The sequence below is a fragment of the Trichechus manatus genome, unplaced genomic scaffold, assembly GCF_000243295.1.
Source record: "Trichechus manatus latirostris isolate Lorelei unplaced genomic scaffold, TriManLat1.0 scaffold00024, whole genome shotgun sequence".
NCBI classification, from domain to species: Eukaryota; Metazoa; Chordata; class Mammalia; order Sirenia; family Trichechidae; genus Trichechus; species Trichechus manatus.
Genome location: NW_004443960.1, coordinates 17031823 through 17047002, shown reverse-complemented (window position 1 = coordinate 17047002; position 15180 = coordinate 17031823). Strand labels below are relative to the sequence as shown.

Genomic DNA, 15180 nt, shown 5'->3' with positions numbered 1-15180 from the left:
AAAATGTGGTCCCCAAGATAGTGACATCAGCCTAGCCACAAGAAGGAGTCACTTTTAATCTGAGGTGTGATAGACAGGAGACATTTCCTCCTTCCCAACACCCAACACCACTCTATAAACTCAGCTGACTGTCTCTGGTACAATATCTCCTCTTCTCCAGCTTTCCACGCCCTGTCTACTTTCCCTCTACAAGAGTGAGAAGTGAGGGCATGGATCTGGGTCTGCAAAGGCCTTGAATTCTAGGCCAAGGAGTTAATATTATCCTGCAGGCAATGGAAGCCATGGAAAGTTTTTAAGCTGATCCCTGGCTTGCTTTGTTTTCCCCACACTTCATACCCAAGACAATGCCTAGCTCCTAGAAATTGGTTCTTCATGTACTCTCTAGAATAAATGATCAAAGCAGAGTTTTAGGGAGGGCTGGAAAGTTTCCACTATCTTGACTCAGCCTCTTCTCCAGAACTATAAAGCAATCTTTGACCCACCCTTTCTCTGCAGAATGGTTTATACTTATTCATTTCTACCATCACTCATTTAGTCTACTCAGGAAGATTAGTGACCTGAGCTTCACAGATCTTGACCCCAAACCCACAAAGAGCTAGTCCAATGAGTATTCAAGTAGAGTTTTACATTGACCCCCAACAAACGTGCTTTGGAGCCCTGGTGGCGTAGTGGTTAAGAGCTCAGCTGCTAACCAAAAGGTCAGCAGTCCGAATCCATCAGCCACTCCTTGGGAACCCTATGGGGCAGTTCTACTCTGTTCTATAGGATCCCTATAAGTCGGAAACGACTTAATGGCAACGGGTTTGGTTTTTTTGAAATCTGTATTTGGCTATCCTTTTCTTCATTTTTTATTTTTTTCATGGTAACCTTCAAAGTTGACCAATTTGGACCGAATTTGAGCACTACTAGAGACATCAAAATGCATCTTAATGGTGTCTTCATCTGCCCTGGGTCCAGCCTCCAGGGCTCTGTGGGGTTAGGAGGGGAAGGAGATGTTGTTGGTATAGCAAAAAAATCAGTAACTTTAGACTCTGTCATACCTGGGTTCGAATCCCAGCTCTGTCACTTACTTACCTGTCTGACCTTGGACAAATTTAGTAAGTATCTCTTGACCTCAGGTTTCCCTTGAAAAATAGAGATAGTCATAGTGATTCTGTGCCTGACTTACAAAGTTGTTGTGAGGATGGAATGGAATAAATGTACATCAAATGTTTAGGACAGTGCTTGGCCACCTAGTAAGGACTTAATGAATAGAAATAGCTATTATTAAACACCATCAGGTGGCAATGGTCCTGGTGATTGGGGCTCCATTCAGGGAGGACCTTGTCTTCAACCCAAGTCCCACAAAAACTGCTGGGGCTGTTTCTGGGCCATGATGAGGGTAAATATGGGAAGACATACTTTAAGGAAAAGTTCTCCAAGTGTGATTTCTTTCTGCTCACAGAGTTCTCTATCCTCAGAGATAATTGGATTTGACTCTGCAGAGGGAGGTGGGTTTTTCTTTGTTTTTAGTTTTCAAAGACTGGATAAAGGTGGGGGTGGGGTGAAAAAAGAGCAAGTGCAGGAGGGACCTGGAAGAGGAGGAGGGGGGGGTACTGTCATCCTTTAGATGGGAATAGAATGAAGAGATTTATCTCTTAAGGACAGGACTGGTTTTATGGGCAGGTGACCTGTGTAGTCACACAGGCCCATGCACAGAAGGGCCTCACACTTGATTTGATCCTCTGCTGTCGCCATCTTGAAATTGTTAGTATTTTTAAACAAAAGGCCTGCATTTTCATCTTGACCAGACCCTGCCAATTCCATAGCTATAAGGGTGAGGAGTGGAGGACTCCCCACTGAGCTGCCTGCTCATGTGGACCATCCACTGACCATCACCTGTGGACCACACACCATCCTGAATCCTCAACTCTGGTAAGACCCCTTGATTGGAGAGAGAGGACTTGGCCATGCGTTGAGCCAACTTTAAGAAGTCTTGCTGCCTCTGATCAAGGTGGATCTGAAAATAACCAGGTAGGAATTTCCCTATGAGCACCTGTTAAAGTTTTCACCAATGAAGAATTTATGCACTCTTAAGCCCACACTGGCTGTTTCACCTTCAGGACCTCTTGTCTCATTATGATTTTTCTGCAGATAGGAATAATAAATGGCTATCTGGTGTTTCTGCCTTCTCACCATCCTTATTTCCTTTGAAGGAACTGCCCTTCTCTTGTTCTATGTGTTTCTAGTGGGGTTGCCCATCACGGTGCACTGTCCCCAGGCATAGGCATGGGTACATGACCCAGGCTGGGCCAATCATGGAGGTACAAACCTCCTCACACCTGTGATTGATCCAAGGTGGCAGTTGAGGGGCTGCCAAAGTTGCGGCTACTTCTGTCCTTCTGTGATTGCACTGAAATGGAAATTGCAGATGATGAAGAGACAGACTGATCAGAGCTTTTCTCTTGTCCTTAATCCCCTGTAATCACAATGCAAGATTTTACTTGTACTATTCTTGTTCCCTGTGTGAGTATAGTACAGGCAGTCCCGGCTTACAAATGTCCGATTTATGTACAACCCATAGTTACGAACCAATCCTTGTAAAGCCTATTATGTTAAAAATTCAAGGTACAAACAATGGTTCATAGCAGCCAATGGGCACTACTTTGTGATGCACATCAGAATATTATTATTATTGTATTGTTCTGTTAAAGATGTTAAATGAATAATTTCTTTTACAAGGATCAGCACAAATCTGGTTCCTATGAGGCGGAGGTTAAAGATGTCCCAAATGTCCAACTTTTCCAAACTGCTGTACCACTCTATCATCTCTAAGATCAACTACTCCTCGCCCTCAGTACTCTCCCTTCTGTCTTTGGGTTTAGTAATTCTCTGCAACGTCGCATAGAACTCACAAACAGTACTTGCAGTTAAGTGGTTTATTAGGGAAGTAACAGGGTACAACTTGGGATCAGAATCAACTTGTAAATAACAGGAACAACAACTCAGCATGCAGTTCCTTGATCAGGACAGCTTCTTCTCATCCTCTGTCGTGGGCCCTGATAAGGGCCTTCTTGGGTAAGTGTTATACCTCTTAGCTCTGTGGGTCGGCAAGCCCCACCGCAGCTGTCTGACCCTGAGCTCCTGGTTCCTGCCATCTTGCGCTGCCGTCTCTTGCTGTCTTCTGTGTTACAGCTCCTCTTATTCTTCCTGTGTCTCCCTTTAAGCCTAGAGTGATGGCAAAACTGACCAATCCCCTCGTTAGGGTTCCATATATCTTATTTTCTTGGTCCCGCCCCTGCAATGTGCCATGTGACTTGTTTACATTATTAGCAAGTTATCCAATCCCCTTGGTGGGCCACAAGCACCTCATTTGCATAGTCCCACCATGGCTAGAAGGGCCATATTAAGCAATTCACTGCACTGCAGGTGTTTTAGTGTATCTGGAAGTGTTTCTTTAATATTTTTTATGCATAGAAAAGTACATTGTATACTATATACTAAGACAAACATTTGAATAATTGATGTTAGATATGAACCATATCTAACTGCTCCAATTTATGTACAAATTAGACTTAAAGACAGACTTAGGAATGGAACTCATTTGTAATCCAGGCACTGCCTGTATTCCTGGGTTGTTCCAATGTGCACTGAACACCAGAGTCAGTGCAGTTCACGCAGTGATGGGGTCAGACCACAGAGTCTTGCCCACAGCTTATAGGCCGGATTCTGCAAACATGACCAGAAAACGATTTCAAAAGGTTGGAATGTTATAACCTCTTATTGTCTGTCTTAGGCTGGGTTCTCTAGAGAAGCAAAACCAGTAAAGTGTATAAATATATTTATATACAGAGAGATTTATATTAAGGAAATGGCTCACGGAGTTGTAGAGGCTGTAACATCCCAAGCCCATGGGGCAGGAAAGAGGCTTCTCTGGATTCATGTAGCCACAGGGGTTGATGAACCCGAGATCAACAGACTGGAAAGCAGGGGTGTTGCAGACTTCTTCAGATTCACATAGCCACAAGGGCTGGCGAACCTAAGATCGGCAGGCAAGACCACAGGTAAGCTGCTAGCTCAAGTCCCAAGAACAAGAGTTCAGACAAACAAGAGCCAACTGAAGGATCCAGAACAAGCAAAAGCCCCGGCAAGGAGAGCAGGAAGCACTAGGCCACGGAGGGTGGAGAGATGAAGGCTGAGGGGGGTGGTGAGCTGCCACAGGTCCCGTACCCGCTGGTACCAACTCACAGCAGATCCCATCCTGGGGGTGATTACATATCAAATCTCAACACGGAAGTGATCACAGCATTATACAACTGCCAAAACACTGAGGATCATGGCCCAGACAAGTTGACACACAATCTTAACTATCACATTGTATTACTCAAGGAAGAAATTAGGCCAACAGTGACATTCAATCATAACCTTTATTTATATTCTTTGGGACACTGACGAGTGTTTTTCATTGATCTTTCATAGAAACAGATACGTAGAAAGTGAGGAAGTATAATTCTTAAAGAGAATTGGACAGGAGAGACTTTAGACATAGAACCAAAAATACTTTAGCAAGGGCTTTTCATCTCATTTTTTAATTTATCTAAATTATTTTTATTATGCCCATGTTTTTTAATTAAAATATTGTGTTTTTGGCAAAAGTTTACATAGCAAATTATGTTCCCATTTAACAATTTCTACACAATTTGTTTAATGACATTGGTTACATTTTTCACAGTGTCAAATTTCTCATTACTTCCATTCTGGTTGTTCCATTTCCAGTAATCTAGTATTCCTGCCCCATTGCTCATTTTATTTTTTAAAGCAGCTTTGTTAATGTATAATTGACATATCATAAAATTCACCTGTTTTTAATCATACAAGTCAAGTTTTAGTAATTCACAGAGTTGTGAAACCATTACCACAATACAGTTTTAGAATGTTTCCATCACCCCCAAAAATCTCTTGTGCTCCATTCCCAACCCAAACCCCAGGCAACCACTAATGTACTTTCTGTCGCTATAGATTTGCCTTTCCTGGACATTTCATACAGATGGAGTCACATAATATGTGGTCTTTTTGTCTGGCTTCTTTCACTGGGCATAATGGCCTTGGGGTTATCCATGTTTGTGGCATCAGTAGTTTGTTCCTTTTTATTGCTGAAAATATTCCATTGTATGGCTATACCACATTTTGTTTGTCCATTAGCCAGTTAATGAACATTTGGATTGTTTCCACTGTTGGCTATTATGAATAATGCCGCTGGGAACATTTGCGTACAAGTCTTCATGTGGAGCAATCGCTCTTGGAACAATGCTGAATTCTCCCTCAGCACAGAGAGGCAAGCTCTTTCTTGGAAGACTGTGTAGGCCTTGGTGCATCTTGCTTGAGAACACTGTATAGAGTGTTAAAACTTATCTGCCACCCCTGAGGAGGCAGAATTGTTGAAAGGAGCCCTGGTGGTGTAACAGTTAAGCACTCGGCTGCTAACTAAAAGGCTGGGCGTTCCAAGCTACCCAGCAGCTCCACAGGAGAAAGACCCGGCGATCTGCTCTCGTAGATTACAGCCTAGAAAACCCTGTGGAGCAGTTCTACTCTCTCACACGGAGTCACCATGGGTAAGAATTGACTCAACGGCACTTGACAACAGTAACAATAACAGAGGGTCTCAGACCTCATATAGAGGATTTTCTGATGTTTCCCTTAAGAAGGAGGGACAAGTCCCAGGCAGGGCCAATTCATCCTTCCCTGGATTGACATATGTGGGTATCTGGGAAAAAAATTCTTCCTTCACTGGGGTTGCTATGTTGAGAAAATGTAAAGCTGGTGCCCACAAGTGCCATTTTTCCAATATGTGGAAGGAGACTGTCAGCAGAATTAATTCACTTATTCATTAATTAACTCATTCAATGATATTATTGAGTGCCTACTGCATGCTGGAAAGCAGTTTAAATCCACCAGGCACTCCTTGGAAACTCTATGGGGCAGTTCTACTCTGTCCCGTAGGGTTCCTATGAGTTGGAATCGACTTCACGGCAACGAGTTTTCTTACTGCATGCTAGGCACTCCTGCAGGCACTGGAGAGTCAGCTGTGAAAGAAACAGAGGGGTTGAAAAAACCCTGTTCTCATAGAGCTTAGTTCTAGTGGGGAGACCTTTTCTGTAAATGGCCAGACAGTAAATACTTTTGACTTTGCAGGCCATACGGTTTCCTTTGCAACTACTCAACTTTGTCATTATAGCAGGAAAGCAGCCATGGACGGTACATAAATGAATGGGCATGGCTGTGTTCCAATAAAACTTTATTTACAAAAAAAGGCGGGAGGCCGGATCTGGCCATAGTTTATTGACCCCTGATCTTAAACATCCAGCACATTGGACATGGTGTCTTCAAGTTCAGAGAAGAGATGTGGGATAGAGATATACATTGGGCATTTATGCCAATGAACTGAAGTAGAAACAAGAAGTGGAGAACTAGAGAACTAGTAGCTTCGTTTGAGTTCCTGAAACCAGTTCCTGAATCAATCATGTAATTTCTAGTTGGGCAGCCACAACTCTGTTTCCATGAGAGAAAGGAAGGTGGGTTTTGATGGGTGTCTTAGTTATCTAGTGCTGCTGTAACAGAAATACCACAGGTGGGTGGCTTTAATGAACAGAAATTTATTTTCTCCCGTTTAGGAGGCTAGAAGTCCAAATTCAGGGCACTGGCTCCAGGGGAAGGCTTTTGGCTCTGGAGAAAGGTTCTTGTCTCTTTTCAGCTTCTGTTCCTCAGTTCCTTGGTGATCTCCACGTGGTGTGTATCTTCCCTTCCATTTGTGCTTCCTTCTCTGTACCTAATTTGCTCTTTTTATAGCTGGGAAGTGATTGGCTTAAGACACACCCTATACTCATATGGTCATTAACATAATAAAGAAACCCTATTTCCAGATGGAAATACATCCACAGTATAGGGGTTAGGATACAACACACATTTTTGGGGCACACAATTCAATCCATGACAGTGGGTAACTTGCATTTTGTGCTGTGCATGCAGTTCTAAAAGGAGGCAGTTTTGGTCAAGGTAGAGAGAGGAAAAGGAAGCACCCTGTCCTGCATGTTTGATGGATGCCCCCATCACCAGAGGCCCCAGCACCATTCCATAGGAACCCTGGAGTGGAGTGACCATTGAAAGGAAGGGAAATAACCTGACCAAGTGGGTACCACATGCCAAACACTGTGCCAGGAGCTTCCCACTTCTTCATTTCACTTGTGCCTCCCAAGCACCCTGGGATGTCCATGCCTGCTTCCTGGGGAGGAAACTGAGGCTCCAGAGACTGGTCAGTGACAGAGCCTCGATTTGAACCCAGGTATCTGTGACTCTGCACTTCCCACTGTGTCCCCTCTGCCTTGAGCCAGGGTCTACCTTCCCCCTGGTCCTTTTCGAGCTTCCTGCTGTGAATGGTCTGAGGCCTCAGGTGTGTGGGAGACATACAGGCATCTATTCTAGATCCTCACTACTCAAACTGTAGCGTGTGGACGGGCAGCATCAGCACCACTTAGAGCTTTTTAAAAATGCAGAGTCTCAGGCCCCACTCCAGAACTACTGAATCAGAAACTTCATTTAAATAAGTTCTCCAGGTGAGTCATGTGCACATTAGAGTTGGGGCCTGGTTCACACTTCAGCCAGCATCAGAATCACCTGGAGGGCTTGTTCACCCACAGCTTGCTGGTCTCCTCTCCAGAGTATCTGGTTCAGTAGGTCTGGGATGAAGCCAGAGATTCTGCATTTCTAACAAAGTCCCAGGTGATGCTGATGCTGCCAGTCCTTGGACTACGCTTTGAGAACCACTTGTCTACAGTGTGCCAGGGGTCAGGGCTGAGTCAAACAAAATCCTTGTCTTGAAGGAGCTCAGAACGCTGGTGGCTCAGTGGTTAAGAGCTTGGCTTCTAGCGAAAAGGTCGGCAGTTCAAATCCACCAGCCACTTCTTGGAAACCCCATGGGGCAGTTCTACTCTGTCCTATAGGGAGGGTCGCTATGAGTTGGAATCAATTTGACAGCAGTGGGTTTGGTTTGGGTTTTGAAGGAGCTCACAGCCTCTGGGGAAGACAACACATCAGCTCCTTCTTTATGGAAGGAGCTTTTCCTTGCCATAAATCCTAGGAACGTAGATGTCATAGGCTGCTCCTTGAAGCCACGTCAGTGCTGTCCTGCTTATACCTACACTGGTGCTCCCCCTTCTCTATTTCTGCACTTAGATCCCATCTGGGTTCCTCCTTGTGGGGCGGAGAGCAGGCACAGGTGTTCACTAGCTTCCTCTTAATAACCCTTCATCTGTTTGCAGGCCATTGTTAAATCGCCCCCAGATTTTCCTTCTAAATCATTAGCTGCCCTTTTCGGAATCATGGGGTGGAGACAGCTGGGCTGACTGTAGCCACCAGCCTCAGCCAGGAGCACGTGTGGTGGGAATTCTTGAATCAGTGTGGAGGCTGGAGGTGGAATGGGGTGGGGGCGTCTGGGGGCTTCAATGACTAGATTGTCAGACTCCTTCATCTAAGTCTCAGGAATGATGCCTGCAGACAGCACGCAAAACCCAGAGATGCCTGTTGGGATGCAGGGACCAGCTGGAGGCAAAGCTTCACTGGTGAGTCAAACATTTTTTCAGGGCTTATGGGTACCATCAAGTCCAGATCCCTGCCTCTGTGAACCCTCTCACCCTGAACCACTCCAGCCAATGGACACCTGGGTTGTTCAGAAAAAGCACCGCAGGGCAATCAAACTCGTAGGGCAGCCTGGCTGGGGGTGATTGTCCTCCTCGGTAGGAAGTGTGTGGTTAAGAGTTTGGCTGCTAACCAAAAGGTCAGCAGTTCAAATCCACCAGGCGCTCCTTGGAAACCCCGTGGGGCAGTTCTACTCTGTCCTGTAGGGTCGCTATGAGTTGGAATTGACTTGACAGCAATGAGTTTGGTTTTTTTTTTTTTTTTTTTCGGTAGCATGCAGATGTCAAGGTCAAACCTTGGACCACCTGCATCAGCATCTGCTGGGAGGCTTGTTAGGAAATTCAGATCCCGAAATCCCACCCCCAAGCCTACTGAATCAGAATCTCTGGGTAAGGACTTTGAGAATATAGAGTTTAACAAGGACTCCTCCCACCATTGCTTCTGTGCCCAATCAGGTTTGAGAACGACTGTCCTAGTGTCTGACATGGGTCTCTCCTCAATCTTGGGCAAGAACAAACAAGAACTGTTCAGGGTTAATAAGGCATCTAGTACAGTTACTAGTAATAATAGCTACTGTCTGTATGGTGCGTTTATATTTAAAAAAAAAAAAATAGTAATAGCTAGCATTTATTGAGTACCTCCTCAGTGGCAGGCACCGTGTTAAGGGATAAGTATATATTACCTTAAGGAGCCGTGGCGGTGCAACGGTTAAGCGCTCAGCTGCTAGCTGTAAGGTCGGTGGTTCGAACCCACCCAGCGGCTCTTTAGAAGAAAGACCTGACGACCTGCTTCCGTAAAGATTACAGCCAAGAAAACCCTATGGGGCAGTTCTACTCTGTCACACGGGGTCTCTATGAGTCAGAATCGACTCAACAATAACACAACATATACAATACCCAACAACAACATATACAGTAAAACCTGCGAAAGCCGGAACCTGTGTAAGGCAGAAACCTGTCAGAGAAGGAAAACCCAAATACTTTCCACTAATGGAGAGTGACAGAAAAGTAGTAAGACTGCACCCTGGCAAAGGCGGAAAACTTGCAAGACCCTGAAAAACAAGGCAGTCCCGTCAAGTTCTGGCTCTCACAGGTTTCACTGTATTACCTTGTTGCAGCTCCATCGCCATGAAATCGGGACTGTTACGCCATGGTACTGAGGAGGAAGCTGAGGCTCACAGAGAAACGTGTGCGAGGTCACACGGCTAGCACAGTGGCAGGCATCAAGACTCGTCAGCGTAACCTGCCCGCCACCCGTTCTTCCTCCTGGCCGCTCTTCCCTCCCAGCTAGAAAATGAAGGAAGAGGCCGTGGCTATTGAGTAAATGTATGCCTTGGGGAAGAGAAACAGAGACCCGCTAATTGTGAACTTCGCATCAGTGTTTCACATGAATTCTTACAAAATTTTATTGTGGTAAAACATACATGACATTTTAACTATTTTTAAGTGTACAATTCAATGGCATGACATTCACCCTGTTGTGCAACCATCACCACTATTCCAAAACCTTCTTATCCCCCCAAACAGAAACTCAGTGCCTGTCAGCAGTAACTCTCCATTCCTCTCACCCGGCCCCTGGTAACCTCTTAGCCACTTTCTGCCTCTAGGTATTTGCCTACTTTAGATATTTCATCTAAGTGGGATTATGCAATATTTGTTCTTTCGTGTCTGACTTTCTTCACTCAGCATAATATTTCCAAGGCTCATCCATGGTATAGCCCATATCAGAGCTTCATTTCTCTTCTTCTAGTTGCTGTTGAGTTGCTTCTGACTCACAGCAACCCCACGTGTGCAGAGTAGAACTGCACTCCATAGGGGTTTCATGGCTGTGACCTTTCAGAAGCAGATCGTCAAGCCTTTCTTCTGAGGTGCCTCTGGGTGGGTTTGAACTGCCAACCTTTTGGTTAGCAGCCCAACGCTTAACTGTTGGTGCCACCCCATTTCTCTTTATGCCTGAGTAATACTCCATTGTATGGATGTAGCATATTTTGCTTATTCATTCACCTATTGACGGACACTTGGGTTGTTTCTACCTTTTGGCTATCATGAACAGCGCTGCGAGTGAACACTAGCGTACAAGTATTTGTTTGCATTGTTGCTTTCAGTTCATTTGGGTGTATGCCTAGGAGTGGAACTGCTGAGTCATATGGTAATTCACATGCATTTTTCTCTTTTGCTGTACCTTACCCAGTCCTAGGAAGGAAGTATTATATCCATTCTGCTGGCAAGGAAAATTGAGGTTCTCAAAAGTTAAATGGCTTGCTTCAGGTCACACAGTTATGTAGAGGCTGGACTAGCAGCCAGAGCTTTTGTTATAAAACCAACTGCCCCCATGAGGATATACACGATAGGGACCTGACTCCTGCGCAGGGCTATTTGGTTATGCCAGTTTCTGGGGCTCATACTTAACAGGTGGGTGTCCTTCGTATTTCCAGATCAGCTATTTAATTAGCCCAGAGCCTTTTGGTCCCCTGACATTCAGCCAACACTGCCCGGGGTTACAGGGACAGCTAAAACAGGATCTGAATCGCATGTTTGGGAAGCTGTGTAATTGCAACTGATGGAGGAGACAAGTGCCACCAGCCTGTATTGCAGAAATAGAAAGTCACCTAACCAGAATCTGTGCTTCCCCATATGGATGCCAGTGACTGCCTTTAATTATAATGGGTATTCTGAGGACTGTGGTTTGCATTGCCACTTCTAACTGCCTGCTTACAGACCCTGGGGAGAAAACCATTGTTATGTGCAAGTGTCACCATCCAGGGCTGGAATTTCAAGGGGAGAAGCTGAGAGACCTGAATCATTTTCGGAGCTATAGACAGGCATGAGCCCACAGGTGACAGCAACAAGTGACTGAAACCTCATTTCCTCATCATCAGCTCTGAAGGTCATTCTGCTTTAGGAGGGACTGAACTCCAGAACCGTCTAATTTGCCCACTGGACACCTCTGTCTGAATGTTCCACAGCCACCTCATGGCGGACATGTTGTTTTTGTCTCCCAGTGTTTTTTTGTCTTAGATAACCCGTCTCCCGCAGCCCCTCACTACATGTGGTTTTTGTGGGTCATGATGCCCGTGGTACCCACACTTCTCTGGTCACCTGCTAAGGCTGGATCAAGAAGAGCACCGAATCTGCCAAAAAAGATCTCTTTAAGTTGTTAAAAAGCAGAGATATCACCCTAAGGTCTAAGGTGTGCCTAGACCCAAGCCATGGTGTTTTCAGTTGCCTCATATGCATGCGAAAGCTGGACAATGAGTAACGAAGACTGAAAAAGAACTGATGCCTTTGGTTAATTATGGTGTTGGTAGAGAATATTGAGTACACCATGGATTGTCAGAATAACGAACAAATCTGTCTTGGAAGAATAGGATACTCCTTAGAAGCAAGGATGGCGAGACTTTTTCTCACATACTTTGGACATGTTATCAGGAGGGACCAGTCCCTGGAGAAGGACATTATGCTTGGTAAAGCAGGGGGTCAAAGAAAAAGAGGAAGACCCTCAATGAGATGGATTGACACAGGGGCTGCAACAGTGAGCTCAAGCATAACAATGCTTGTGAGGATGGTGCAGGACCAGGCAGTATTTCTTTCTGTTGTACACAGGGTCACTATGAGTCGGAACTGACTTGGTGGCATCTAACAACAACAACAACAGTTCCAGCTCCTCCAAGCCATGTACCCACCCGGGCAAGTGACTTCACCTCTTTATGCCTCCTTTTTTTTTCTTAATTCTGTCTCTCTCGTCTAAGGAGTTGGGTAGTAACAGTGTCTACCTCTTGGGCCTCCTGGATATCAGATAATTAAAAGATTGAATTTGCATAAAAGGCTTAAAACAGTGCTTGGTACACAGCCCTCAAAAATGTTAGCTATTATTCTTTTTTTCCATGGGAATACATAGCAAACTTCTTTGCCTCCCTCAAGTGTCCCCAAGGTACATCCATCCCAGTTGTCATCTTTCCTCTGTGACCCTCCCTTGCCCCCAAGCACCTCTTTCCATTAATGCTGAGAAACAGTGTTGGATAAACACCTTCCCTGGTTAGGAGTGCAGACTGGATTCAAATGCTAGTGCCAGCTGGCAGGCCTCGGTGGAGTGGGTTTACCTCAATGCACCTCAGTTGCCTCATCTGTAAATTGGGGATAACAGCCAGCACCTCCCATGTCACGTTAAGAGGAGTCAACAGCAACAACAAAAATATGTACTGAGTGCCTGCTGGGGATCAGGCTCTGTGCTCCTGTATAGCAGTGAGCAAGGTGGATGAAGTGTTTAGCTTATACCTGCCATATTATAAGCGCTCAACATATGCCACATGCTGTGTGCTACAAGCAGCTCTGGTAGCCTAGGGTTAGGAGTTCAGCTGCTAACCAAAAGGTCTGCAGGTCAAATCCACCAGCTGTTCCTTGGAACGCCTATGGGGCAGTTCTACTCTGTCCGATAGGGTCACTCTAAGTCGGAATCGACTTGACAGCAATCAACGGTTTTTTTTTTTTTTTTTTAATTAATTCAACTGCCAATGATTCACATTAGAAGTTGCCTGACAAACAAACCAACTTTACTCCCTAGTTTTTTTTTTTTTTTTTGGATATGCTACAAATGAAATACAGTATCATACTAAAAAATATATACATATACTAGATTTTCACATAAAACATACACACATATGTAGATGACGTCTTTTGCATATTCCACAATAATCTTCTCATTTATTCCCACACAACAGCCCCTGGCAGGGCAGAAATTTTCTCCAATTTTCACGATGACAAAAGAGGCGTTGGGAGGTTAAAAGGTTAAGCTGGTGACCGCCAACAGGGGACCGCTTGTCTTCATTTTAAAGAGAGAAGCAGCGGAGGTCAGTGTTCACCTCGCATCCCTCGACGGAGAGCTAGCCCAAGCTCTGTGGCCTTGGGGTGGGAAGACCGGTTTCGGGGTAAGGGGCACCCCCACCAAGTCGGCAGTGGGCCAGCGGACACGCCCGGGGGCGCACGCTCACTGGCGCGGAGCTTCGAGCAGGCAGAGGCGCGCACAACCCCAGGCACGACGCTGGGTGGCGCTGCCGGGCCGCCCCGCGCCAGACCTGTTGCGCCCAGGGCGCAACTCGGACAGATTTAGGGTAAACTGGCGCTCCGCTTTCTCCGCTCGCCCTCTGCGGCCCGGACGCAGCACCTTTCTCGGGGCGCCCTACGCCCCACCTTAACTTGGGCCTCCTATTCATTTGGTCTCTGCGTTTCTCACCGAAACAGTTCTAGGCGCGTCGGGTGGGTGGGCAGGAATAAAGTTTTTCCAACCATGTCTTGGGAAAGGCTGGATGGAGGGGACCCTCCCAGATCCAGACTCCATCACCGGCTGGGTCGTGGCCCCTTGGCTTCATAGCCTCCCGGGGACTCTACTCTCGGGTGGCAGCAGCCCCCGGGCCGGCCGGATGGGCTGACCCGCGCACCGCCCACTCCCACCCCTTCCCTCCCCCCGCCCCCGGCGCGCTCGGGCCCCAGCGTCTCCAGCCCCGCCTGCGCAGGGGTCGCTGCAGTCCACGCGGCCTCCCCAGGCGCCCCGGCCTTATTCCAACCTGGGGAGCGCCTCGAGGGGAGCGCAGGACTGCGAGGGAGGCCGAGCTTTCCGAACCTGGGAGGCGGCCCCGAGTCCAGGAGCTGGAACGCAGGGAAAAGCAAGGACGGGGCGGCCGGCGGAGGGGCGGACGCCGCTTATCAGCCACGCCAGTCACGTCTGGGGCCACCCGGCAGCCTATTTCTTCCTTTCCCCCTTAGCTTTCTCCCCGCCCCCCCCGTTGGCGAGGGCAAAGTGGCCGTGGCGGCGCCATGCCCGGGCCGGAGTGAGTGCGCGCGGGCGAAAATGGCGTACATCCAGGTAGGGCTGAGGTTGGGGGGCAAGGTCTGGGGTGTTGGTGGGGGGTGCCGCGCCCCCTCTGACTGTGAGCGCGCGGAAGGGAAAGCAAACGACTAAGCTCCCACAAACTTGCCTTGAGAAAACGGGTGCCCGGGCGCAGGCAACCTGTGCAGCGGCTGGGGTGCGACCTGGGAGGAGAGGCTGGGGACCCCCAGACCCCAGGATGGGGGGCCCCATGTGGATTCTGCACGGGCGCCCTCGCCACCTGGGTAGGGAATGGGGGGATAGCGGACTTCTCTCCCCTTCCCCTCGGTTTCCCCTTGCACCCCACCCCAGGGGAGGGGCTGCAGGAGGGCGGCCCGGGGCGCGCCAGCCGCCCGGCCCGCCTGCTGCCGTTGCCGTGGTGACGGCTCCGGCTAATTGGCCGGCGGAGCAAGCCTGAGGCAGCTGTTCCGCCAGGAGGTACAAGGACGCTGTCTTTCCCGGGCGCCTGGGTGCTGAGGGGTGGAGGACACACAGAGGCCAGAGGCGCGCCGGTGGGGGTGGGGTGGGGGCGGACAGCCGGTTACTTTAATCCATTGCATTGGGGTCTGAGAATTGGGGACCCGCATCACCTTAGGAAGCCCCCAAGAATTCTTGGGCTGAAAGAATTACCAAGCAGCTTTTTTTTTT

At 47.5% G+C, this 15180-nt stretch overlaps 1 protein-coding gene across 1 annotated transcript in view; it reads left to right on the top strand.

Moving 5' to 3' along the window:
* The first annotated feature begins 14510 nt into the window (after positions 1–14510).
* Positions 14511–15180, top strand: part of SYT17 (synaptotagmin 17) — a 97260-nt gene continuing 96590 nt past the window's right edge. The window contains exon 1 of the mRNA XM_004373295.2: positions 14511–14529. Within this exon, the coding sequence (XP_004373352.1) occupies positions 14515–14529 (15 nt within the window). The 5' untranslated portion in view covers positions 14511–14514. The remainder of the gene's footprint in view (positions 14530–15180) is intronic.